The sequence below is a fragment of the Meles meles genome, chromosome 1 (assembly GCF_922984935.1).
Source record: "Meles meles chromosome 1, mMelMel3.1 paternal haplotype, whole genome shotgun sequence".
Classification (NCBI taxonomy): domain Eukaryota; kingdom Metazoa; phylum Chordata; class Mammalia; order Carnivora; family Mustelidae; genus Meles; species Meles meles.
In genome coordinates this window covers 90,600,089-90,626,008 of record NC_060066.1, presented here as the reverse complement: position 1 = coordinate 90,626,008, position 25,920 = coordinate 90,600,089, and the positions used below count along the sequence as shown (strand labels likewise).

The following is a 25,920-nucleotide window of genomic DNA, read 5'->3' as shown; positions in this document are numbered from 1 at the left end:
AGGGCAAAAGTTGAGTCTCTAGGCTCCCCAACTTCATTTGAGTTCAGTATCTTTTTTGTTAGGACTTCTGTAATTTGAACAGAAAGTTTTACGACCAGAAAGTTTTCGATATTTGTTGTTCTCGTTGCTTAGCCACAAACTAGCTTCGTTTGAAATATCAGTGCAACTGATGAAGAGGAAAAAGAAAGGAGCTGTGAAAATAGGGCTTATCTGTGCCTTAGCAACTATTATAAAAGAGAAAACATAAGGAAGACTCTTTAAAAATGAGAGAAATTAGTATCATATTTTTTGAGTGTGTGGTGATGGAAAAGGGTTGGCTTCTGACTTGCAGACTTTTCACTCAACCTCCAAAGGTCAGAGAGGACAAAAAGCTATTATGTTTGAACAGGTGTTTTGAGACCTTTGGAAATGAGTTTGTAATTTGAGTTGCATTCAGAGACAACAGGGCTATATCACTGTAAGAACCAACCAGTCACTGTTGCAGGACTTTCTGCAAGAAGACTTTTGCATGCAGAAGTCAGATGGGAAACGTGTCAGACATGCTTACTCTTGAAAAATTGGTAGCTAAACCTTACATCAGAGATCCTTCTGGCCATGTATATATATATGTATATATTTTTGCATTTTTTAAAATTTCTTTTCAGCGTAACAGTATTCATTGTTTTTGCACCACACCCAGTGCTCCATGCAATACGTGCCCTCCCTATTACCCATGAACTGGTTCCCCCAACCTTCCACCCCCCCCCTTCAAAACCCTCAGGTTGTTTTTCAGTGTCCATAGTCTCCCATGGTTCATCTCTCCTTCCAATTTCCCTCAACTCCCTTCTCCTCTGCATCTCCCCATGTCCTCCATGTTCTTTGTTATGCTCCACAAATAAGTGAAACCATATAATAATTGACTCTCTCTGCTTGACTTATTTCACTCAGCATAATCTCTTCCAGTTCCGTCCATGTTCCTACAAAAGTTGGGTATTCATCCTTTCTGATGGAGGCATAATACTCCATCCTGTATGTGGACCACATCTTCCTTATCCATTCATCCGTTGAAGGGCATCTTGGTTCTTTCCACAGTTTGGTGACCGTGGCCATTACTGCTATAAACATTGGGGTACAGATGGCCCTTCTTTTCACTACATCTCTATCTTTGGGGTAAATACCCAGTAGTGCAATTGCAGGGTCATAGGGAAGCTCTATTTTTAATTTCTTAAGGAATCTCCACACTGTTCTCCAAAGTGGCTGCACCAACTTGCATTCCCAACAACAGTGTAAGAGGCTTCGCCTTTCTCCACATCCTCTCCAACACATGTTGTTTCCTGTCTTGCTAATTTTGGCCATTCTAACTGGTGTAAGGTGATATCTCAATGTGGTTTTAATTTGAATCTCCCTGATGGCTAGTGATGAAAGCCATTTGTATGTCTTCATTGGAGAAGTGTCTGTTCATATCTTCCACCCATTTTTTGGTATGATTATCTGTTCTGTGTATGTTAAGTTTGAGGAGTTCTTTATAGATCCTGGATATCAACCTTTTGTCTGTACTGTCATTTGCAAATATCTTCTCCCATTCCGCGGGTTGCCTCTTTGTTTTGTTGACTGTTTCCTCTGCTGTGCAGAAGTTTTTGATCTTGATGAAGTCCCAAAAGTTCATTTTCACTTTTGTTTCCTTTGCCTTTGGAGACATATCTTGAAAGAAGTTGCTGTGGCTGGGCGCCTGGGTGGCTCAGTGGGTTAAGCCTCTGCCTTCGGCTCAGGTCATGATCTCAGGGTTCTGGGATCGAGTCCCGCTTCGGGCTCTCTGCTCAGCAGTGAGCCTGCTTCCCCTCTCTCTCTGTCTGTCTCTCTACCTAATTGTGATCTCTCTCTCTGTCAATAAATAAATAAAATCTTTAAAAAAAAAAAGTTGCTGTGGCTGATATCGAAGACATTGCCTATGTTTTTCTCTAGGATTCTGATGGATTCTTGTCTCATGTTGAGGTCTTTCTCTTACACCGTACACAAAGATAAACTCGAAATGGCCATGTATATTTTATTTGATCCTATGTCTTTGGCTTGAGTCACCACTCTCTTGGAAACATTTGCTCTACCTTTACTCCCTTTGGGTGGAAAAAAGTTTTGATCACATTTCTTTGCCAATGTGTTTAAAACCAAGTCTTACCACGTGCAAAATACCAAAGCAGCTCAGGATGTGGGTCTTTCCACTGCGTTTCTTATGCCTTGACCCAGGACATAATTCACATACTCAACATGTAACTATTGAGTTCAACATGTTCTAAATATTGTGGTGCAACAGATATACAATCATTGAGGAAATAAAGAGTAAGGACTTTGTTGAACACTGTTTAAGTTACATTCACATATCATCATGCCCTTTCTAAGGATGCCTTTCTTTTCTCACTCATTTAAAGAACACCTATTTTGATTAAGTTAGTAGCTATTAGATGGGGCGCCTGGGTGGCTCAGTGGTTTAAGCCGCTGCCTTCGGCTCAGGTTATGATCTCAGGGTCCTGGGATCGAGTCCCGCATCGGGCTCTCTGCTCAGCAGGGAGCCTGCTTCCCTCTCACTCTCTCTGCCTGCCTCTCTGCCTACTTGTATCTCTCTCTGTCAAATAAATAAAATCTTTAAAAAAAAAAACATTTAAAAAAAATAAAAAATAAAATATAAAAAAAATTTAAAAAAAAAAGTTAGTAGCTATTAGAATAAAATAGTATGCTGACTCCAGAGAGTTTAATGATTTCTTTGCATTGGTGAACTGTCGTTATGCAACACCTGCATTCTCTTCTTAGTTGAACCATAAAGAAGAATGAGAGTCCAGTCTTGATAAGAGGTTCATTCGCATTTTCCGTTATTATGGATGTTAATATTCAGTGATTAAAGAAGCATCCAGTTCTCATTCAACTGTATCCTGAATGGCACTATGTGGAACAAAGGAAAAGGAAACATGCTATTTCTGAATTTGATGCCAGCCACCCTGTTCTCCTTTGTCTGGCTTGATTATGTTAAAATCTTAGTTAATGCTGTTGACAAGTATGTACACTTACAGTTGCCAGTCAGGCTTCAACTTTCACAAAAGAACTGCTGGAGAAGTTCTGGCCCCGAGATGGCTGCTGGGATAAAAGGCACCTTTGACTAAAAAACACCACCTCTCCCCTCTGTGTGGTGTGACCTAAAATGCAGCCACGCAGCCACCAGAAGGTGACTCTGAATGCAAAGATAGAAGGAGAAAATTGCAGGGTTCATGGTTGCCAGGACAAGGTTACATAAAGTTGGCCGTACAATTGTGATCCTGCTGGTAAATCAATATGTGTTACCATGGAGAGATGGCTAGAGGAGGAAAAACAGATGGTGGTGGTTGTGGTGGAGACAAAGACATAAGATCCCCAAATCTCCTCCCACGTAAAGGTTATATAGAATTCAACAAGTCAGGGAAGAATGTCATGTGTATAGCTTGAAGACTTCCATTATCATTTTATCACATTAATGCAGAATTATGCCATTAAAGTCGTCATATTATTTGTCTCTTTACTTCCCTTACAGCCCAAGCCAAAAAAATAAACTCCACCACTTGACCTGTCAAACCATTGCCCTTATTTCATTCAACTCATGTAAATACCCATTTTATTTACTACATCTATCATGATTTAAAGCAAGATTGCCCACTGAATATTTTCACAGCAAAAAAAGTTTCCTTTCTTTCTCTGAAGAGAATATTATTTGACAGATATTTATCATAAGCCACTAGCGCAAACACTGCTATATTCCTTGTATGTATGCTACCTGATAAAAACAGAAGCTGACCCAGGCCCTGGATTATTAAAGCCTTATATCTCATGCTAAAATTTTGCCCTCAAATGTTTACATAATGAGAATGAATCTGCAGTATTTTTTTTCTGCTTAACACACAGTTTGATCCATGAGTTTCTAAAAACCCATAGCTTAATAATGAAAAATCAGATCTTAATCACTATTATAAAAGAAGAATTCTACTTTTGTTTGTTCTAATGTATAGTATGAAACAATAACATCTCTTTCTGGAGAACTAGATAAGTGCAATTTTCTGCTCTGTCTCAAAACATAAAGATGACCTATGTCAATAATGTCCTAATAAAATATATCAGTGGAATTTTGTTCCCTTGAAATAAGACATTTTTCTTTATAATTCCATAAGAGGAACATGTAATAGAGGCAGTATAATACTTGAGATCAGAAACATCTTTGAAGACATATTTCTGGCAATAGGGTAGAATAATTTCCCTGAATATCACTCATATTAGAAACAACTGTAAATGTCAGATTTTTTTAAGAGTTTATTTATTTATTTGTCAGAGAGAGAGAAAGAGAGTGCACAAGCAGGCAGAGTGGTAGGCAGAGGCTGAGAGAGAAGCAGGTTCTCTGCCAAGCAAGGAGCCTGATGAGGGACTCGATCCCAGGAACCCAGGATCACGACCTGAGCCGAAGACAGTGGCTTAACCGACTGAGCCACCCAGGCGTCCCTAAATGTTAGATTTTAAAAATGTTTTAATTCCATCAACAAACTAACAGAAACTAAGTTTTTCTAAACCTGAGCTTCAGTTTCCAAGACTCAAAGAAAGAGGAGTGAAAAAGAGGTAAATCTCAAAGGACCACTGAGGCTAGGAGTTTAATAGAAGAACCATTTCACAGAGCTGAATCCCAAACAGCTAAAGCTTCAAAGTGAAGGTAAGTACTAGACCCAAGCCCTCCCAACCCACCTACCCAAAAATAAATAAAATTGTCTGCCTCCAATCCTGGTACAACATGGAAAAAAATAAAATTTTCTCCTGAATGTTCATAAAATAGATTAGTCTTCACATGGATTTGTAAGCTATATTCACACCACTTGGGTGATCCAGAAAATCTATAAGCAAAGAATTTAAATTCAAGTAGTAGTAGGCTATTAGTGTCTCAAGTCACCTGGCAAATACAAGTGAAAATCCAAAAGCAAATAAAAATCCTTTTGGAGGTTATCTACATTCAGAACAAATAACAAAATTTCCCCCAGGTAAAGTTCCAAGGAAGTATACTCAAAATCAACAATTCAGAATATACAGAGAAACAAGGCACCAAACCTGTAAAACAACAGAAAAAGCAAACTGAATTAAATAAGCTGAATTAAGCCCACAAAGATATCAGAGGTAAAATATGAAATAAGTACAAATAAATATACTCTAAGAAGTAAAAGAGGTTTGATGTAAGGAAAGAGAAAAAAGAATCATATACAATTAACAGAAAATTAAAAATGTAATATTAATTTTTAAAAACTCAATGGATAAGTTTAGAAAATTCAAAATAATGGTGGAAATGATGAATGGGAAAATATTTTTGAGGATATTATACAGAATGCAGTAGGAATAAAAAAACAAGAATTAGGAAATGTAGCAGATGAAGAAGGAGTAAGATGTAATGAGTTCTATGTGCCTGTATGGAGTTCTGGTAGGAAAAAAAGAGAAACAGAAAAAGACAAATGTTAAGTATTTTAGTTGAGAAGTTTTCAGAACTGATGAAAAACATCACTCTTCAGATGCTGGAAAACCAAAAATTACCTAGAAAAAAAAGTTAAAAGACATCAAAACAAAGATACATTATAATCAGTCACCAGACTTCAAGAACATAGATTTTGAAATTTGTTGGTGGAGCAGGAAAGGAGATATTGTGTTCAGAGGAAAAATAATTAGCTCACTTCTTACTACCACGACTATGATCAGCACATTTTTTTAATGGACAGAAAGTGAAATATACTTAGTTGGCATTGTTTTTAAGTATTTTAATGAAATAAATACACTTTGAAGTAAAGAAGAATGGAAGGAGTTTACCACCAAGATATCCTCATTTAACAAATCTGAAAATGTATTTTTCAGAAAAAAATATTTTCCCAGAGAGAAAGTCTTAGAGACAAGAATAATTGATGAAGAGGAAGATGCTATATATGTGTAAAAATCAGATACAAACACTGACTGAATAAAATAAAAATAATAATGTCAAAAGAGAAAACTATACATAAAAGTTGTTATTTGGAGAATTATATTGTTCTAAGGCCATTCTATTGTTTAGGAAGAAGAGAAAGAAAATGTTTAACTATAGACATTGATAACTATGTATGTATATGCTAAGAAGTCTAGTGTAATTGTTTAAAGAAGTAAAGTCCATGCACTTAAATCTAATAAGAGGAGAAAATAGAAAGGGGGAAAAATGATCATTCCAAAATAAAGGTAGAAAAAGAAGCCTAGAAATGACAAGAAAAATAAATACAAAACCAGGATAATAAAAGGGATGCAAACATAGTATTAATCACACTAAATATAATTGGACAAAATGCTTGACTTAAAAGACAAGGATTCTTAGGTTGAATTGAAATTAAAAGTCCAGTTTTATACTTACGTCATTTATTTGATGTGAGTTCTTTATTGATAACATACAGATGAGTCATGTTTCTTAATCCACTTTGTCAATTTCTATCTTTGATTGATATATTTAGACCATTTAAATTTAATGTGATTCTTGATATATTAATAATTGAAATTCTAACATTTTATTTTGTATTTTATTTCTCACTTTTTTTTTCCATTTCACTATTTTCTTTTCCTGACTTCATGTGCATTAGTTGGACATTTTTCAGAATCCAATTTTGATTTATCTATAGTGTCATTTAACATATCTCTATGTAGAGCTTTTTTAGTCAATTCTCTTGGAGTGACATAATTTACCTCAGTCTATTGGTGTCATCATTTTACCAGTTCAGGTAAAGTATAAAACCCTGGGACCTTGTTTTTTTTCCTCTTTACCCTACCCCTTTAATAATATAATTATTTTAGATATTTCTTCCACATATATTTGAAACCACAACCATATTATAAATTTTGCTTCAGTCATCAAATATACTTCAGAAAGTTCAAGAGAAGAAGGAAAGCCTACTGTATTTGCTGGTATTTCTGCTTATTGTGTTCTTTCTTCTTTCCTGACATTTCATGATTCTTTCTTTGATCATTTTCTTTCTGATTAGAGAGATTCTTTTAGCCAATTTTTTAGGGTAAGTCTGCTGATGACAGATTTTCTTGATTCTTCTTTATCTGAGAATGTCTTGATTTCCATAAATTCCTGAAGGATATTGTTGCTGGGTAAGAAATTTTCAGTTTACAGTTTCTCTCAGTATTTGAAAAATATTGTGCTCCTTTGTTCTGGTTTCCAAGTTTCTGGTGTTCAGTGAGTTAAAATTATTTTCCCCGTAATTTAAGTGTTGTTTTACTCTGGGTGCTGTCAGGATAGTTTACCTACCTGTCTTTAGTTTTCAGAAGTTTAATTATGATGCATCTTGTCATGTATTTCTTTGGATTTATTCTGATAGAGGTTCACTCAATTTGTTCAATCTCTAGGTTCATTTCTCTTGCTAGTTTTGGGAAGTTTTCATCCATTACTTCGTCAGATGTTTTTTCATTCTCACCCTTTTTGTCTTTTCCATTTGGAAGTCCAGTGAGAGAAATGTTAAATATTTTGTTATAGTTTCATAGGCCCTTGCCTCTCTCTTCATTTATTTTTTCAATTTGTTTTCTCTATGGTTTTCAAATTGAGTAATTTTTATTGTTCTAGCTTCCATTCTATTGCTTCTTTCCTCTGTCACCTCCTTTCTGTTGTTGACCCCATCCACTGAGCTTTTTGTTTCACTTATTATATTTTGAGTCCTGAAATTTCCATTTTGTTCTTTAGATCTCCTTGGTGGAGGATTTCTAACTTTGCTGAGGCTTTCTAATTTTTTATTTGTTTCAAGTATGCTTATAATTCCTTATTGAATCATTTTTGTCATGGCTGCTTTAAAATCTTTGTCAGATAATTTTCCCATCTGTCTGTTCTTGATGTTGGCATCTATTATATGTCTTTTTCTAGTAAGGTTGGGATCTTCTTAATTCTTGGTACAGTGACTTTAAAACCTGGACAATTTTATGTTATGTTATGAGACTCTGGATCTTATTTAAACCTTCCATTTTAACTGTCTTTCTTGTGACACTGCTCTAGCAAGAGAAGAGGGTGCAGTAGGCTTCAAGTAGAGCAGAAATACAGATTTCCTTTTCAGACTCCTCTGATACCTCTTTACTGCTAGGTGTGAATGGGAATTTCATCTCCACTGGCACCATGGTGGGAAGAGCCTCATTATAATCTGGGCATGGGTGAAAACATGAACTCTCCACTAGTTTTCAAAGGGAGAGATGCCTCATCACTGCCAGGTAGGAGTGGAAGTTCTAGCTCCCTATATGGTCACCATAGTCACTCCAGGGTAGAGAGCACCCATTATTGGCTGGCAGGGATGAAAATCTCAACTCCCTATTAGGACTTCTCTGACACCATCCTTGCCTTATTATATTTTCACTAGGGCAGAATTATAGGCTCCTCACTCAGCCTTCTTGGCATCACTGTGGGAGTGGCTGCACTTTTTTTGTTGGTGTTTGACTGGAGTAGAGTGGTTATTGCCTAAAAGTTTTCTCTCTTGTTGAGCTAGCACAGCCCTTTTCCTAATCCCTGGACTAGAGAGAACAAGTTCCGAAGGACTTTTTTGTCTGCACCCACTGACATTTCTGAGTTACCAGTTTTATAATTCCAAGTCTGGAGTACAGAGAGCAAAAAGAAAACCCAGGGAAATCACCATCTACCTCATCATTCCTCAGGTTGATAACTGCTCTATCTTCTTCTCTCTACCTTTCAGAGTCCTATATTTGTTTAAAATGTGATGTGTGAGGTTTGTAGATGTACTTAGCAGAATGATACAGAAAAGTAAGCCTCCTCCATCTTCCTGCAGGAGAAAATCTTACCTATTTTTTAAAATTACTCCCTAGAAATTATTGAATTTATTCTTACAACCTTGTTACCACAGATCAGAAAATAAATTCATGAAGCAGGCATGAATGAGAAGATGTCTGTAAACTTTATAAACTGTATATATATTTTTTTTTCTAAAATATTTAAGCCATACAGGAATTAATGTAAACCTTCAGGGAAAGGCAATACTCTGGTGTAAAAATTCTGGACTCTGGTGCCTGACTGAGCTAGGTTCTCATGTTGATTCTTTTTTTTTTTTTCCCAAATTTTTTCTTATATATATGTATATTATCAATTTATTTGACTGAGAGAGAGAGAGATCACAAGCAGGCAGAGAGGCAGGCAGAGAGGGGGGGAGCAGGCTCCCCACTGAGCAGAGAGCACAATGTGGGGCTTGATCTCAGGACCCCGAGATCATGACCTGAGCCGAAAGCAGAGGCTTAACCCACTGAGCCACCCAGGAGCCCCCTCATGTTGATTCTTGAGTGTATTATTTGCCCTTTATACCTGTGTAAAATGAAAGCAAAAATGCCCTCTTCATAGGCTATACTATAGGGTATATGATACAAAATGTAATATCTATCACACAATAGGTGACAGGTAAATATTAGTTCCCTCTTCTTCCCCTAACTTTATCAGAAATGGAAGTAGATTTGTAAAAACAATAGTCCTTCTTTTATATTAAAATGTAAAGCTCTTTGAGACATAGGTCAAATGATCACAAATATGTTCTGTACTATTAACATGTGAAGGCTCAGCATGGAACAGTCATTATATTAACTGTACATAAATTGTGGGGAAAAGCATTATCCCTACACAGAACTTTACAAATATGGATCCTCAGTGGAAGCAAGAGAATGAGTGGGGCTGAGATAAAAGCTCAAGATGTTGAAAGTCTATCCCTGTATGATCGGCATAGCTGCACCAGAGCTCATAAGATTAACACTAACTCAACCCCTGTCACTAACAGGGGGCCCAGAAGACAGATCATAGGATAGGTTCTGTTGTATTTCATCTGTTTGTACACTCACAGTCTAAAACATTGGGTGATAAGAGACTGATCAAGCTTCACTGATCCTTTGAGAAACACCTTAATGTCCAAAAAGTATGAGTATGGTTAAATCAGTTTGTCCCCTGAAACTTTGAAGATGAAAAGACACCTGTATCAAGTTAATGAAGACCATCTCAGCAAATTAGGTCATAGCTATTGGGCAGTGATAGCTGTGAAGAAGAAAATACGGTGCAAGTTTACATCAGAAATACCTCCAACATTGTCTGAGGTTTCCACTAGTTCTACCAGCAAGACTATGTCCCACTGTCAGCAGTTTGCAGCCCCTACCAGCCCCCTTCCCAGAATGTGGACAGCAACAAGATACTCAAGCAGCTGCTACCTAGTGCATTCAGGACAGCAAGAGAAAGACTAAGAGAACCATAGTAAGAAAAAGAAGCGGTTGATGACATCAACCTACCTTAACACCATCAACACTTTATTGCTTAAATGTTAATTGTGCGCTCTAATTTTCAAATGAGAATAACTTCTCTATAACATTGATGCTTTGACATGTTCAGGTTTTTTTTTTCCCCCTGTATCATTTTCTAAAGAAGAAACATTTAATTTCACTCCTAAATGAAAAATCTGCTTCTTGCTGAACATGTATACTTTAAAGGAATTCTTTAAAGGCATTCTTGCAGGTGATCTCTGCTACAAATAAAAATGTGAAAAGGCCCTTAAAGAAACTTTTGGCCCATAACCCTCTCTTCTGTTTTCTCATGCTGGGTTGCCATTTAAGTAAAACCTCCATGGGAGTCTTAAATGCCACGGCAGGCATGTTCCCGCCAGCTGTTTGTGGGATTGTATAGGTCACCCAGCCTAGGGGGTTCAACTTTAGTGTTCTTGGATCCATTATGGCTCCACTGGAGGGTTGAAATTCAATCTTCAATCACTGTTCTGTAACAAATTGACACTTTGGGCTTTTGCTAAAATAGTTGCCTTATTCCTGGCTTGAGCTATTCATGGACCGGAACTGCATTTCTTAAGGTCGGCTTCTGCCTGGCTAAGTTGGAGGAGTTAGGCTGTGGGTTAATTTCTGGTGAGGGAAGGATACTTAGAGGCTGAATCAAATGATAAAATCACACTGTCTGTAGGTCAAGGGACATCCTTGAACAAACACTAACAGATTATTCCCTTCTGCCTAATTTTTGTGGAATTCTTACACAGAGTATTATTGATTTCATGTGAAAGAAGGAGAGAGAGTATCCTCCTCCTAGTTTCTTCACGGCATGGGTTTGTCTTGCATCTGTATCAGTGTCCGCAGTGCTAGAAAACAACTGTGAAAACCACTATCTGGATAAAAACCTATTGGTAAAGGGGCATCTGGGTGGCCAGTTAAGCATCTGCCTTTGGCTCAGGTCGTGATCTCGGAGTCCTGGGATCAAACCCCGCATCGGGCTCCCTGCTAAGTGGGGAGTCTGCTTCTTCCTCTCTCTCTCTGATCTCTCTTGCTCTCACTCTCCCTCAGATAAATAAATAAAAATCTTTTTTTTTTTTTTTTTTTAAACCTATGGGGCGCCTGGGTGGCTCAGTGGGTTTAAGCCTCTGCCTTCGCCTTGGGTCATGATTCCGGGGTCCAGGGATCGAGCCCCGTGTTGGGCTCTCTGCTCAGCGGGGAGCCTGCTTCCTCCTCTCCCTCTGCCTGCTTCTTTGCCTACTTGTGATCTCTGTCAAATAAATAAATAAAATCTTTAAAAAAAAAAAAAAGAACCTATTAGTAAATGTAAGAATCCTTTTAAAATGTTTGCTGCCAAAGCATTTTAAAAGTTTACTTAATTATAAGAAGCTCGTTTCTTATATTTAAACCCTGGAGCTTGAAATTTTATATGTTTAGCAAAGCTAACTGAGTTGATATAAGACGAGTGGTGTTTAAAATAGTCCTTAACAGTAGGTAACCCAGAAGTTATTTTTAGTAGGCTTTAGGTTTCCTTAGAGCATGTTTTTTGCCCAGTTCTTACTATTATTTCAGTTATTCAAATAATTATTGGCTTAACCTAAATTGACTTTTTATGCACATATTAACAGAGAGGAGGGGTCTCCATACCTGTGTTGAGTTCAGTGGCAAAGTTTCTTGCCTTGACGTATTATCAAGGTGAGCCATCTACCAATGGACCACCCACACTAGTTTGTAATCCATCTTGGGAAAAAAAAAAAAAAAGGATAGGGAAAGCCCACAGATGAAATATGTAACTGACATTGTGTAATATTTGTAAGGAATTCAAACACATCAGCTTCAGAACTGTAATTTTCCTCCTTATTTTCAATGATTTTAGCAGTATCCACCCAGCAAGTTTTCTTTGGTCAGAACAAAGATGTAAGCCAAGTTGACCTGGGTTATCCTTCCCCTCCCACATATGAGTGACCTTTAAATTCTCATTCTTGAATATTTTCACACTGTCTCTCTTCTGATTTCCCTTGTGTTACTCAGTTCAGGGTTCCATTGTCTCTCATGTGAAAATTGTAATACCTTCCATCATGTGCCCTACCTTCTATCCAAGTCTTTCCTCATTGCCTTCTTACTCCCATTACAAAATGGGATAAAAACACTTCCAAACCTCTGACAGAGGGGTTTTCTAAGGTATAATGCTATTTATGAAACTCTTATGCATGAGATAAAACCTTCTCATGAACAAGGTAAATCACAAACTCCTTAGCTAGGCACACCTTACTTGTCATTTTCCCCAATGAGGCCTGTGTGCTCTACCAGTGTTTAGCAGAGACTACAGCTCTTGATCGACTGGTAGGTTGGAAATCAATTTAGTTGGTCTAGACTGGCACTGCTAATGAGATACAGTAGAATAGACCAGACTATGGCATGCATAAGATTAAACATCACTTCTTGATTGTTTTGTTTCAGTGTGTATGCTGTCTATGTAAAATGTATTTCATAGTGTGGCTTAAGGTGAAAGGCACACACACACAGTATGAGAGGGGAAGAAAGAGAGAGTTGGAGCGAGAGAGAGAGATGGTGGGAGACATCTTTCTCTCAAGTAATCCATGTTTGTTGAATAAAATTCTTAGAAAAACTTGAATAGCAATAATGTTTAAATGACCAAGATCCTACCATTCGGTTACAGTTTAGACAGGTAGTTTTAATGTTGTATATCTCTATACCCAGATTAACCTGGATAGCAACACAAGGATTTAATACACTTAGTAGGGTCTCAAGATATGTTGATTGAATGTCTAGATATGTTTCTTGTTATCAAGTAGAATGTCATTATATGTACACATGATTTTGTCCTACATAATATATTATGATTCGTTTTTTTTTTTTTAAATCAACACATATTGATCTACATTATTTTGTATGGATATGTAGTGGTTCACTTTATCTATATATACTTTTAATATCTCATAATATTGGACACTTAGTTTTCTAACCCCTTCATTATGAACATCACTTTTGTGAACATCCTTACATGAGCAAATATGTATGTGTGTATAATATATATATACACACACATATATATGTTACATACACATATGTGTGTATACATGTGCACCAGGCACAGATTTAATTGTCAAATATATATATATATATATATATATATATATATATATATATATACTCATTCAGTCTACAAAAGCACATGATGAAATAGATTCTATCATTTTACAGATGAGGAGCCATGACACAGAGAATTTAAGTGTATTGCCCAAGACCACATGTTAATAAGTGACAGTCAGGATATGAAACCAGCTAGTCTGTTTCAAGAGTCCATGTACCTAACACTGTGCAATGATCCTTCGACTTGTCTAATTAAGATAAATTCCTGAAAGTAGACTTAAATTTAGTGTAACTAAAATTGACATTTTATGGCACTTTGAAATGTTCTGCTGTGCCTTTTGCTTTACTTGTTCTGTAATTAATTTAACAAATTGTTTAATTATTTAATTGATTGCTTTAATTAATTGCTCTTTAATTGTGCTTTAATTGTATTTCATTGTTATTTCGTTGTTGATTTAATTGCCCCCACTCTTCTTTGCATGAAAAATTTTGATCATTCTTTGGGAACCATGATCAATAGCCACCTTTTCTGTAAGGGTGTCTTAAACATGCTGGTCATGCCAGGCAGAGGTTAAAACACTTTTCTCTGTGTTCCTATAGCTCTTTGAACACTGCTGTACCACAGTGTATATATTTTATTATAATTATTTGATCTATGTCTTTCTTCACCACCAGAGTATGAACTAGCTTCTCCAGTCCAAGAATTCTGCCATTCATCCTTATACCCTGCCTATGTCCTAGCTATTCTGAAATGGTACACGCTGAACAAATCAATGAATTTACACAAAAGAAAAAATAATTGGTTAGGATCAGAAAACTGAATCTAAAAAGAAATCACTGATGACATTCTAATGATTAGATGAAAAGTACTTTGAAACTATTTTATGCTTGTCTCTGCAATCTTTCCATATTATCTTGATTTATCATTTCATATATGATCAGGTATCATGTGGTTTTTGTAATGCCTGCCATTCAAAGTATACTCTGGCCTGTAGAAAAAACAACTACTACAAGGGCTCTCTCAATTAATTCTTCTTGAAAAAGTCAGAGTATCTTGAATTTGGTTAGTAGAGTGACTTGAAAATACGAACTGCTACATAAGCGCTGAGTGTTGTTATTGATCATTAAGTATCCCATAGCCCAAGTCATTTTCCTCATTATTGACATGAAAGAGTTTTTATCTAGGCAAAGATTAAGGGCTTATTCATAATATTTTTATTTCAAATGGGATAGTACTGAGATATTATATGATATGTATCCTAGTATATGTACTGGAAATATTTATCCCTTCCTTTCCATTATCCCTTGTTGGTAGAGCTTTATAGCTACTTCTGTGGACTTAAAACTCTATTTATTTACATCAAAATCCTAATACCTACATCGCAAGTCTTGAATTTTAATACAATTTCAATAAGTTTTTCTGAAAAGAAGCCTTCCTCTGGGTGCAAGAAGGTTTGCGAGAAGTCTAGTAAAGTAAGTTTGAGGAACAACTTAGACAGTGACACCTGGCATTAAGGAACATACATCCTCTAGAATTCATGGTTCCACCACATTGAGCTACATAAATACTAATGGCTATTCAGCCATCGGAGAGGGCAGTAAAAATCAAGCAACAGGAAAAGGAGGTTATATATTAAACATGATTTGACTTTATTCATTTCCCTAAATGATTGGTTTCTGGATTCAATGGAATAATCTTTGCCATCTACCCCTACCAAAGATAATACAAAACCATGCAGAAATTGTGAAGCCTTTAACATTATTCCTGTCTTTACTGGATAAACCAAAACACAAGAAGGCCAGGCCGTATCTAGAATTCTTGGATCACCGAAATGTGTGTACCTCCTAAGGCTTGGTTAGTCTACAAACACATCGAAACGTCTCTGGAATAGCACCTGCTTTAGCGTATTGGTAAATCTCCAAATTGTTAGAACTCTTTGTGACATGGGTCTATGAAACGGACTCATGCTATAAATGCTATTAATCCTTTCTTTAGAGCCATGAAGAAATATTCACAAAGTATAGCTTGAAATATAAGACCATAATTTGGCCTTGGACAGGTCTGTGAGCATACGAGTTGGGCGCTATCACCTCCAAGCTTGAAAAGTCCTCTGGGAGTTGAGTATCCATGAGATTTTTGAGCAAAGGAAATAAGGATGATGATGGTGGAGCGAAGGGCTACATCGATTTCCTGGACAAAAAGAAACCTACTCTAGTAACTCAAAACTTACTTGAAATGGCCTGATACCAATTTAGCTGATAGGAAAATTAATTAGAGCTTTTAAATTCCCACTTTAAGGAAAGATTTGATCCTTCATGGCTATGAAATACTGACTGCATGAATCCCTAGGCAAGAGGTTAAACAGACGAGTATATCAGTCATACAATATGCTTTAATTAAACAGTCTTTTATGAAACTATGGTTTGATCAAATGCTTTCTTATGATTCTGCCCACATGAAAAACCCTGTTTTGATCTTTTTTATTGAGTCTGCCTCCAGTGAGCAGGGTAAAAGGCCAAGGGGTATGGGAGCAAACACCAGCTCACTTTTCTTACTGGGAAGTAGACTCTCCAAAGGTACTCACTCCTTAAGAATGAGCATTCTAACCCATCTTTTGTTTGGGCAGAAGCTTATTGTGTAGGTCCAGACCAGGGAAATGTTTGGTCACCTAGAGTTTTTATAGCTCTTTAATTAAGTATAAATTAATTTTCACAATTATTAATAATTATGAGGAATTAAGCAAAATACCATGTGAATCATTAAACATAATATATGGATCAATAAGAAAGTTACTGTATTTTAAACGTGCTCCTATTTGTGTGGGCATAAAATAAGGTAGAAGAAATATTTCTTGATATTGGTATGTGTGGTTAATGTGGGTTGCAGTTAATGATTCATAGATTTATGAGGAATATTCCTACCTTGAAGCCTGGTGAAAGGAAATGCCTGACCCTACAGAAAGAATTTTAGAACACAACTCCATTCCCGTTGCCATACATACAGAATATTTTCCCAACTTTTGTTGAATATACTTTATATAGTCAAATCACACATACATTTTGTTCCATAACCATAATGAAGACTTCCAAACTTCTTACAATTTGATTCTGAAATCTATAATCCAGTAAGCAACATTTACATTATAATGAGTATGGACTATTTTTCATGCAGCCCCAAGTATGAGCTAGGGTTACATTTCTCTCCTATAGTTCCAATGGTCCTATCCCTCCACCACTCAAGGAGAATATTTGAATGGCTTCTTCATATTTACATTCAAAATAACTCCCCATTCTAATTTGCTTTGTATCTTTAACCATGCTTTCCTTACTTCACTGACTTGGTCCTCTTTCTTCCCTCCCTCCCTCCCTCTCTTCCTTCCTTCCCTCCATTCTGTTTTTCCTTCGTTTGATTAAGATTCTGATTGTATTTACTTTTTATCTTATTAGGAAAAGAAACATATCCTATTACATCATATTTTTTTTAAGATTTTATTTATTTATGTCAGAGAGAGTGAGCAGAGTTAGACAAGAGTGGCAGGCAGAGGCAGAGGGAGAAGCAGGCTCCCGGCCGAGCAAGGAGCCCGATGTGGGACTCGATCCCAGGATGCTGGGATCATGACCTGAGCCGAAGGCAGCTGCTTAACCAGCTGAGCCACCCAGGCATCCCCCTATTACATCATATTCTTATAGCTTCCAGAGTTTTACCTTCTTTACAGTTCACTTAGAAAGGTTTTCATTGTTCTTTAGATCACTGCTTCATGTTTTACATTGGTGACTGGTTGGTTTTTTGCTTTCTCTGGAGTGTCCTTTAAATTTTCCTGATTTCTCTACTTTATTGATATCTCAAAATCGTCAAATGTCTCAGTCATTCTCTTCTTTGCTGTGGCATCTCTGCTGGTACTGTCTTTGAGCCCATCCATGCTTCTGTGCTCATCGGGGCTGGGTGCTTTCTGTTCATGCTGCATTGTACATTTGATCATTTCCTTTCATTACCTTTCTGGATCAGAACCACAGTTTTCTAGGTGCTGTATTCAGTAGTGTACAGGTAATGTTTAACATTCTTATAACAAACAAAACCCTGCTTTTTAGCATTTCCCAATGTCCATATTGTACATATTCCCATAATGGTTGATGTCAGGTTCCCAACTTGAGGTCACTGACCATGGATTTGGGAAGAGATACACCCACTGTGCACTCCCGGGCGTGCTCTGTTGATGAGAACCATTCTGACAGAGATATTTCTAAAATAAATTCATCCTCTCTGAGTTAACAAAGCAACCTGAATCTCATTTAACTTCATTTAGTGGCTCTGGGTCATTATTATTAATGTCAAGCTCTAAGGCAATAAGTGGTGTCTCTAGAGATTATGCCATTTAGGGAGAAGATCTTTGCCTATAAACTAAATGACAAAATAACTTAACATGGAAATTAGATCAAATAATCAAGTAAAAAAAAATGCAATGGTGGTTTGTTTGCTTTGGATAGACTTTTTGTTGTTAGTTGACTCTTCAAAATACAACACAGTTGACCCTTGAACAACAGGAGGGTTAGGAACACCAACCCTTCTCACAGTTGAAAATCCAAACATAACTCTCGACTCCCCCACAATTTAACTACCAATAGCCTACTGTTGACTGGAAGGCTTACAATAATGAAAACAGTCAATTAACACATATTTTGTATGTTTTGCATATTATATATTGTATTCTTATAATAATGTAAGCTAGAGAAAAGAAAATGTTACTAAGAAAATCGTAAGAGAAAATACACTTACGGTGCCATCCTGTACTTACAAAAAAAATTCTCATCTAAGAACCCATGCAGTTCAACCCTGTGTTGCTCAGGGTCAACTACTGAAACCTACTTTTCTTGGCTCTAATAGTCGTTAAAGCTGCCTTCTTTTAATTCTCGATATGATCCCCTCCCTGTTTAGATTTTTTCTGACCTTTCATTTGTGCTCTTATTCCAAGCCACCTGAATCCATTTTTAAGTAAGTTATCAGAGAACAAACTTAATAGATATATTGTCTTCAAGAAAGAAAGCAGATTTTCTAATAAGTGGTGTTAATTCAGCTTCTCTTTCATTATGTGTGTTTTCTTTAATATCATAAAAGAGAATGCTGTCCATGCATCTTCTGACAGAAAAGAAAATGGATTTTTCTCTGTTTGAAAAGTTCACTTTAAAGGTTTTTGTGAAGCGCGACAGCTTTAAAATAGGGTTGCTTTTCAGAATAAATTGCCTGCAGCTGCTCTTCAGGCTTTCTTTTTTATCTGAGCACATCCATCCTGTTTGGACATAAAAAACTGCATATTTACATCGCTGATGGGCCAATAAATAAAATGCTGCATTTTTAGGGGAAGGTTCCAGGGAACTAATTAGAGTCACGAACAGACAAACAGGGGATTGAAAACATGGTGCTGCTTCTTACCTTCCTCTGCTTATTTCGCGTTTTAGCCATTTCTGTGCATCCTCTCATTTGTGCGAGCAGGGGATGGTGACAGATCACTTGATGATCAGGAAATGCCCATGAAATGAATGTGGTTCTGGTGTGGTTGTCTTTAGGCATTTGCTCATTTCTCTTCTCCTCCACAGCTTGCTGAAGGTGAATTTTAACCAAGGTAAATTCAGCTTTCTGGATGGAGGACATTTCTTTATGTCCATGGAAATTAAAGCTATTCAGGCATATACCTGCCACATAACTAGAAAAATACCTAGGGTATCATTTTCATTTCAAATCTGCAGTTTCTAGTGCCATCAACATAGCTATTTGTTGGATCATTTTATTAGAATTACTATTTTATCAAAGTATATTTAGAAAAATGCCCAAAAGGTATAAAATTAGTGTCCAAATACAGCAGGTGGAACTATAAAATTTTTAGATATCCAGTACAATAAATATCATTTTAATAGGATAATGATATTTTTGGCATTCACTGATGAAATTCTATGTAAAAAAATTATATGAAATTCTTCTGTTTCATCAATCATACACAAATTATTTAAGTATATGTTTTAATACAGTGTATAATTGATTAAAATGAAATTGTATATAATGCAAATGTAATAAACTGTGGCATGTCTACAATTGTAATGGTCCCGTAATTTTTAATTCTCTATTCAAAATGGATTTTGCCTAATCTAGGATGAATTCTCATATATGATCTCAATAAAAAATGATCCAGAAGAATTATTTAACTTAGTTTTACATGGGAGCTATGAGTCCAGAGCTAAATAAATCACTAAGCTTCATTATGAAAAAGTGGTTAGTCATTACCATCCATGATGGACTAATGAAAGCAAAGAAACCAAATATATTTGGTAATCTATATTTCTTACAAGAAGGCAGGGATGAGTGGGAGGTTTGGGTTTTATTTTGCTTGTTTGTTTGTTTGCTTGTTTTCCAAAATCATACCACTTCTAGCATTCAAGCCTGTAGTTATTTTTCCAAGTGTGTTATACTAAGGCAATCATTTTATTTTAAAAAAATGATGAACTAAGTGGGCGCCTGCATGGCTCAGTCAATTAACATCTGCCTTCACCAGGACTCTGGGATCAAGTCACATGAGGCTCCTCGCTCAGTAGGAAGTCTGTTGTCCCTCCCCCACTGCCCCTCCCCCTTCTTCTGTGTGCCCGCACTCTCTCTCTCTCAAATAAATAAATAAAATCTTTTAAAAAATTATGAACTCAGGGTGTCTTGGTGTTTCAGTTAGTTAAGTGGCTGCCTTGGGCTCAGGTCATGATCTAAGAGCCTGGGATTGAGTCCCACATCTGGATCCCTCAGGAAGGAGTCTGCTTCTCCCTCTGCCCACCTCCCTCCCTCATAAGGGCGTGCGCTCGCGCTCTCTCGCTCTCTCTCAAATTAAAAAAAAAAAAAATATTTTTAAAAAATGGATGAACTCATATCATAGAATATGATACTCTAAAATATCTGCCTGGATTTTCTACTGAGAAAATGATTTAAGGAGCATATGTCAAGCTCTCCAGATGGGTTTAAAATCTCTTTGTACTTTATAACCTCGAAGTTATCATAGCGTATTTTCTGAGAGAAGTTGCATAAAATAATACATGAGATGGGTGTCACAACTCTAGTGATGATGATGTCCATGAATGTGATTGAAATTGACTATGCAGCCTTCTCTAGGCATGAAATAAATATTAAAATGGCGTGACGATGCTTGGATTAGATGCTAATGGACTGACTCTCTTTGCTTTATTTCAGCTCTCAGCCTTGGAGAGGCAAATCTTTGACTTCCTTGGCTTCCAGTGGGCACCAATTCTTGGAAATTTTCTACATATAATAGTCGTCATATTGGGTTTGTTTGGAACTATTCAGTACAGACCTCGATATATTGTGGTGGTAAGTTTTATTTTTATCCTGTGTCTTGCAATAAGTGCTACAAAATTACTAAATGGAGGTTAATAAAATATCGTTGTTATTCCCTTGGATATGATGTGGCATTGTTGTTCAAGCCTTTAGGTATTGAATTCTGTTTGGAGATGCTAATCTGTGGGAAAATGACACAGTGAATGCTTACAGTGAGATCAAAGCAACATGAGTGTGAACATGAGACACATAGATCAAGACACCATGTAACGGTGAATTCAAGTTTCATAAGGAAAATCAAAACAGGGTTTGGATAGAGTAGGAGGTCTGGCTGTGGTCCAGATACCATGATGAGACATAAATGTACATTTATGTATGATGTATGTCACTAAAAAGCAAACCTTCATAACCATAACTATTTACTGATAACAATAATATAATTTAATTTTAAATGATTTAGGACATTACAAATGCATGTACTGAAGGTTTTTTAGTATTCATCCCTAATGTATTTCATACTTTATATCATTGAACTTGTCTCCATTATGTTAAGATAAATTTAAAATGTTAATTCCATACTCCAACTACACCAAACATGGTCAGCACACCCTCCACTGCAGGACAGTTTAATGACGTGTATACTGTGTTCCACAATTAAATGGGAGTTATTCACAGTAATTAGTTTTCTAAAAAAGAAGGCAATGTTTTAGGCTACATGTGTAAAGTTGTGAGAATTAAGCCTATATAAGTGAGTATAACTAAGAATAACATACCTAAAATACTTATTAAGCCTAAATATATATACCATGTTCAGAAGAATTAGTGAGTATTTTCTTGCAATGCAGTGACATTGCCTCACTAGAAGAAAACCCTAGACTTAAACATATGCCCTCTTTCAATTTTGATTTAATCCAGGCACAACTATGGAAAGAATAAAGCTATGCATTTTTCTGTGAATACATTAATTCTCTATTTTGAATCTCCAACTGGCTTTTTTGTATCTTTCCCCACATCACTGAAGTGACCCACAGCCGACTCTGAACTCAAAATGGCTGCCCAGGTGTTAGGAGAGTTTGGTATCACAGCTAGCTGTGGGGACTAAACAATTTCTGCCTTACTCTTCTTCTCTGAAAGCCAGCTTCTGCTAAAGCATGTATAATCTGCTAGAAGGGTATCTCATGCAGTTGGATTTGTAGCATAAAACACTTCAATATGCGTAATAGCAAACTATCATATTGGGTTCTGTTTTCTAGTTTGTTACTGTAAACACAGCACTTTTACTCACTGCAGAATTTATATTTTATGATTTTGGTGTTCCGAGGAAGCCCCAAATGCCAGGGAGCTGGAAAGCCAGTGACCTCCCTGGAATGAAGCTGTTGGCGCACATTAGGACCCTTACCTGGTCCTGTTGGTTGCACCCTCCACATACTAGCTCTACACACTCTCACACAGCTACGGCCTAGGTTGAGGCCTCTGCCTTTTCTTTACGGGAAATGGACTTCCTGCCTGTTTTCAGCCTTCCTACTTTCCAGTATATCCTTTGCATTTTCCCTAAATCACTGGCTTAAAACTCTTCACTAGCTCTTAGCAAGATAAATCTAAGAATATCCTTGGCTGACCACCTGACTGAGCATGGATCTCACAGTCAGTCTGTCCTCTCTCCCTCTTTTCCTTCCTTCTCCCCTTCCTACCATCCCTTTAAAAAAAAAAAAATTTATTTAAGTAAACTTTACACCCTATGGGGGCTCAAACTCATGACCCTGGGATCAAGTTGCACACTCTTCCGACTGAGCCAGCCAGGTGCATCTACCTCCCTTCTTTCTTAACTTTCTTCCTCCTTTTCTTCATTAACGTATTCATTCAAATAATAAATAATAAATAAAGTTTCTGCCATGTGTTTGGCATTGTGCTAAGTGTGGACTATGTTGGTGATCAAATACAGACCCGAGGTCTCAGGAGGTGATGAAAAGACTGTGAAAGGACCATGAAAAGGGTGACAGGGCTGAGAGTTTGTACACATCCGTGTCCTGCATCCTGCTTCTACCCGCTTCTCCAGCCTCTCACCCTTATAGCCCTGCCTGTATATTTGAGCTCCAGGGACTGGAGCACACTTCCTTCGTTCTACCCAAGGATTGTTTGGGTTGATCAGTAGTTAATCATTCCTGTTCTCCTGAGCATGTTTTATCATTGCTTCACACATATGTCCTCCCACGAGGCAGCGTTCTTTGAGAACATGGAATGTACTAGATGCTCAGTAAATACTTATTTATTGTTTTCCCCATGTAGTTGTTTATCCATTCAGAATTCATTCATGATAGAACTGGTGTCACTTCTTTCTCTGTTGTCTTTTCTTTTCTTCTCCCTCTCCCTTTTCCCTCTTGGGCATAAGAGGAAGAGGATTTAGATCTTTAAGGGTCTTCAAGGGTCTTCAAAAATCTATTAGAAAAACAATCCATGGTTTTACTCATGTTGATTTTCTCTTTTAATGCAGATGCCAATCAGATTTCTCCCTTTTGTTTGTTTGTTTATTTGTTTGCTATCTTACTTATGACCATATTCCAGGACAGGGAGAGAAAGAAAGCAATGAGTTGGTGGGAAAGCCCTCCACGCCACAGATGCCCTTGGATTTAATTTTCACAAATACCTATGGGTATGTGTCAGCATCCCTAATTTTACAGACAAGGAAAGGTTAAGTGGTCAACCCCAGGAACCCAGATAGTTAAGTGGCAGAACTGGATGTGTATTGTCAGGTTCTTGAAGTTGATTTATCATGATTATTGTATTTCATTTAACCACCAGATTCCAGATGATATGGTGGCATTGCCGGTATAAATTTTGATATTGAAAAGGATCCTGCCCTGCCACCTCAGCTGATCACAGAATATTGTCACCTGCATGGGATTCCAGATTACCTCTTGTTCTAACATGGGTATAAATTGTCCATTTGGGAGAAATGGTTGAAGAACCCTTAGTCCACAAACATGGGAAATCTGTTCACAAAGTGTGCCTTTAATGGGAAGATCAGGTTGTTATTGGGAGGATGGCTAGGCCATGTTACCTTCTTCACACCACGGGCAGTTCATCCCTGAGTTGTTTCCATGAATGCTTTGGTTTGAATCTACCACTGGTGGCCAGGGATTAACTCTAGTATGAAAAAGTCAGAAAACAAATATGGCGTATGCCACGTTAATCAAGAGGTACCTCTGGAGGCACCAACTTTGCAGTGGCAATGAGAGAAGTCCTGGATCAGAAATTCATACTGACTTTTCACTGAGCAGGGAGAGAGTTTTTTGAGTGCAGGAGACTTTCTTTCCAATTCATCTGCAGTATTCTTAGTATTAGTGTCCTTTGTTGGCTGGAGCAATCATCCATAATACCAGTTAAATGTAATCCATTTCCAAGGAACAGTCATTTTGGAGCACTGAAATTCAGATGGTAAGTCACTGCCATTTCTGACAACAAACAGGGTTTATCACAGCTGAATTTAAAGAATTAATCACCCTTATGAAAATGGTTATGGTAAAGGATCTCTCAGAACAACCTCTACAGTGTCTATGGGTAAACTTCTGACTTCCTAGCATGGCAAATCAAAGCTCATAAAAACTGCTCCTTTGCTTACCTCTTCTGCCCGCCCCGCTTCCCTACCTCATAGCAGCTGTGTGCAGCTATTGTGTTTTCTAAAGACGACATGCTGTTTCTTGCCTCCTCTGTTTGCATACACTGTACTTTCTGCCTGGAATGCCCTATTCTCCTTGCCCTCTTGGAAAACTCTTAATAATGCTTCCACTGAATGGTCACCTCTTAGGAGCCTTGCTGAGCACCCCGCTCCAGGGTAAGGGCCTCCTCCTCTCTGCTCCCTTGGATCCTAGTGACACCTTCCACCCTAGCTCTCTGCACAGCGACAACCCTTGCTTCTCACCTGTCTCGCTCCATTCACCCATATGCTGCTGGCAGGCTCATTGCTCCTACCCCTTGCTGTATTCTAGGTCTCTCCTGGTATGCATGGGGCTTTAAAGATACTTATACTTGAATGAACAAAGAATAAATGAATTAAAGTCTGTTGGATGAGATTACTTCATAGGATGGACTGGACAGTGATTTCTTATCTCGGAACACAGCTACAATAGTTCAGTAAGAGAAACTGGCCTTACTGTCTTTTTGATCTCAATCTGAGCTCAACTGAGGATTTACATGATATGTGATATGTGCTGCTCTGCCTTCACCTACCATTAGCTGACTTACTGTACTGCTCTTTTTTTTTTTTTTTTTTTTTAAAGCAGTAGAGTGTTGTGGACTCCTGCCACTGTATTTGAGGAGGTCCTATAGCAAAGACTATTAGAAAAATGCGGCCAATCACAAAACAAAAGAATAGTAATTCCACTCTGGATAGTATCACTACAGATAAGGTGCAGTTTGTTATTGTTATATTTACTTTTAGAACACCAAAACAACTTTGTTATTTGGTACTTTTTACTGATTGAAATTTATTTTAGCACAGGTGCAAGGTGTGAGATATCTATCTATCCATCTACCTATCTACATAGATATCTAATTAATGAATACCAAGGTCGGTTGTAGGGTTTGAATACACCTTTTGTGTTTCTTTCACTATAGACAAAATGAAGCAGAAAGCATAAAGAGCTGTTCTAGAGGCAACTATTTCTTCCTGTCTGTTTATTCCTATATTAAATATTTTAAATCTTACACAGACATCCCAAAATGAGATTCTACCTTAGGATTATTTAAATCTATTATTTCATGGGCAGTAATTGAATTAGGCAGTTTTAAATTAATTTAAATGCAAAAGCATTAGCTAATTAAAATTTTCTTTTATAAATACCAACTTTGGAAATTAATTCAAAACTGCTTTTAAAAAATTAGAAAGAAAGCCAAATTAATTTGCTAAGTCCACAGTTTAGTTATTGGCACTTTTATGCAAAAAGCTCATGTGCAAACAAGAACTTGTGTAATTTGAATTGTTACGGGGAAAAGTCCCTGCTCTGTCATCATAAACCTCCTTCCTGAGCTACTACTCAGCATGACAGTTAAGGAGAGACGAACCATGAGAGACTGTGGACTCTGAGAAACAAACTGAGGGTTTTACAGGGGAGGGAGGTGGGAGGATGGGTGAGCCTGGTGATGGGTATTAAGGAGGACATGTATTGCATGGAGCACTGGGTGTGGTGCATAAACAATGAACCTTGGAACACTGAAAA

At 37.2% G+C, this 25,920-nt stretch overlaps 1 protein-coding gene across 2 annotated transcripts in view; it reads left to right on the top strand.

The window, feature by feature from the left end:
• The window catches only part of NKAIN3 (sodium/potassium transporting ATPase interacting 3), a 624,835-nt gene that overhangs the window by 307,616 nt on the left and 291,299 nt on the right, over window positions 1-25,920 (top strand). For both annotated transcript variants that reach the window (XM_045979725.1, XM_045979715.1), the window contains exon 2: window positions 20,600-20,737. In XM_045979725.1, the coding sequence (XP_045835681.1) occupies window positions 20,600-20,737 (138 nt within the window). The remainder of the gene's footprint in view (window positions 1-20,599; window positions 20,738-25,920) is intronic.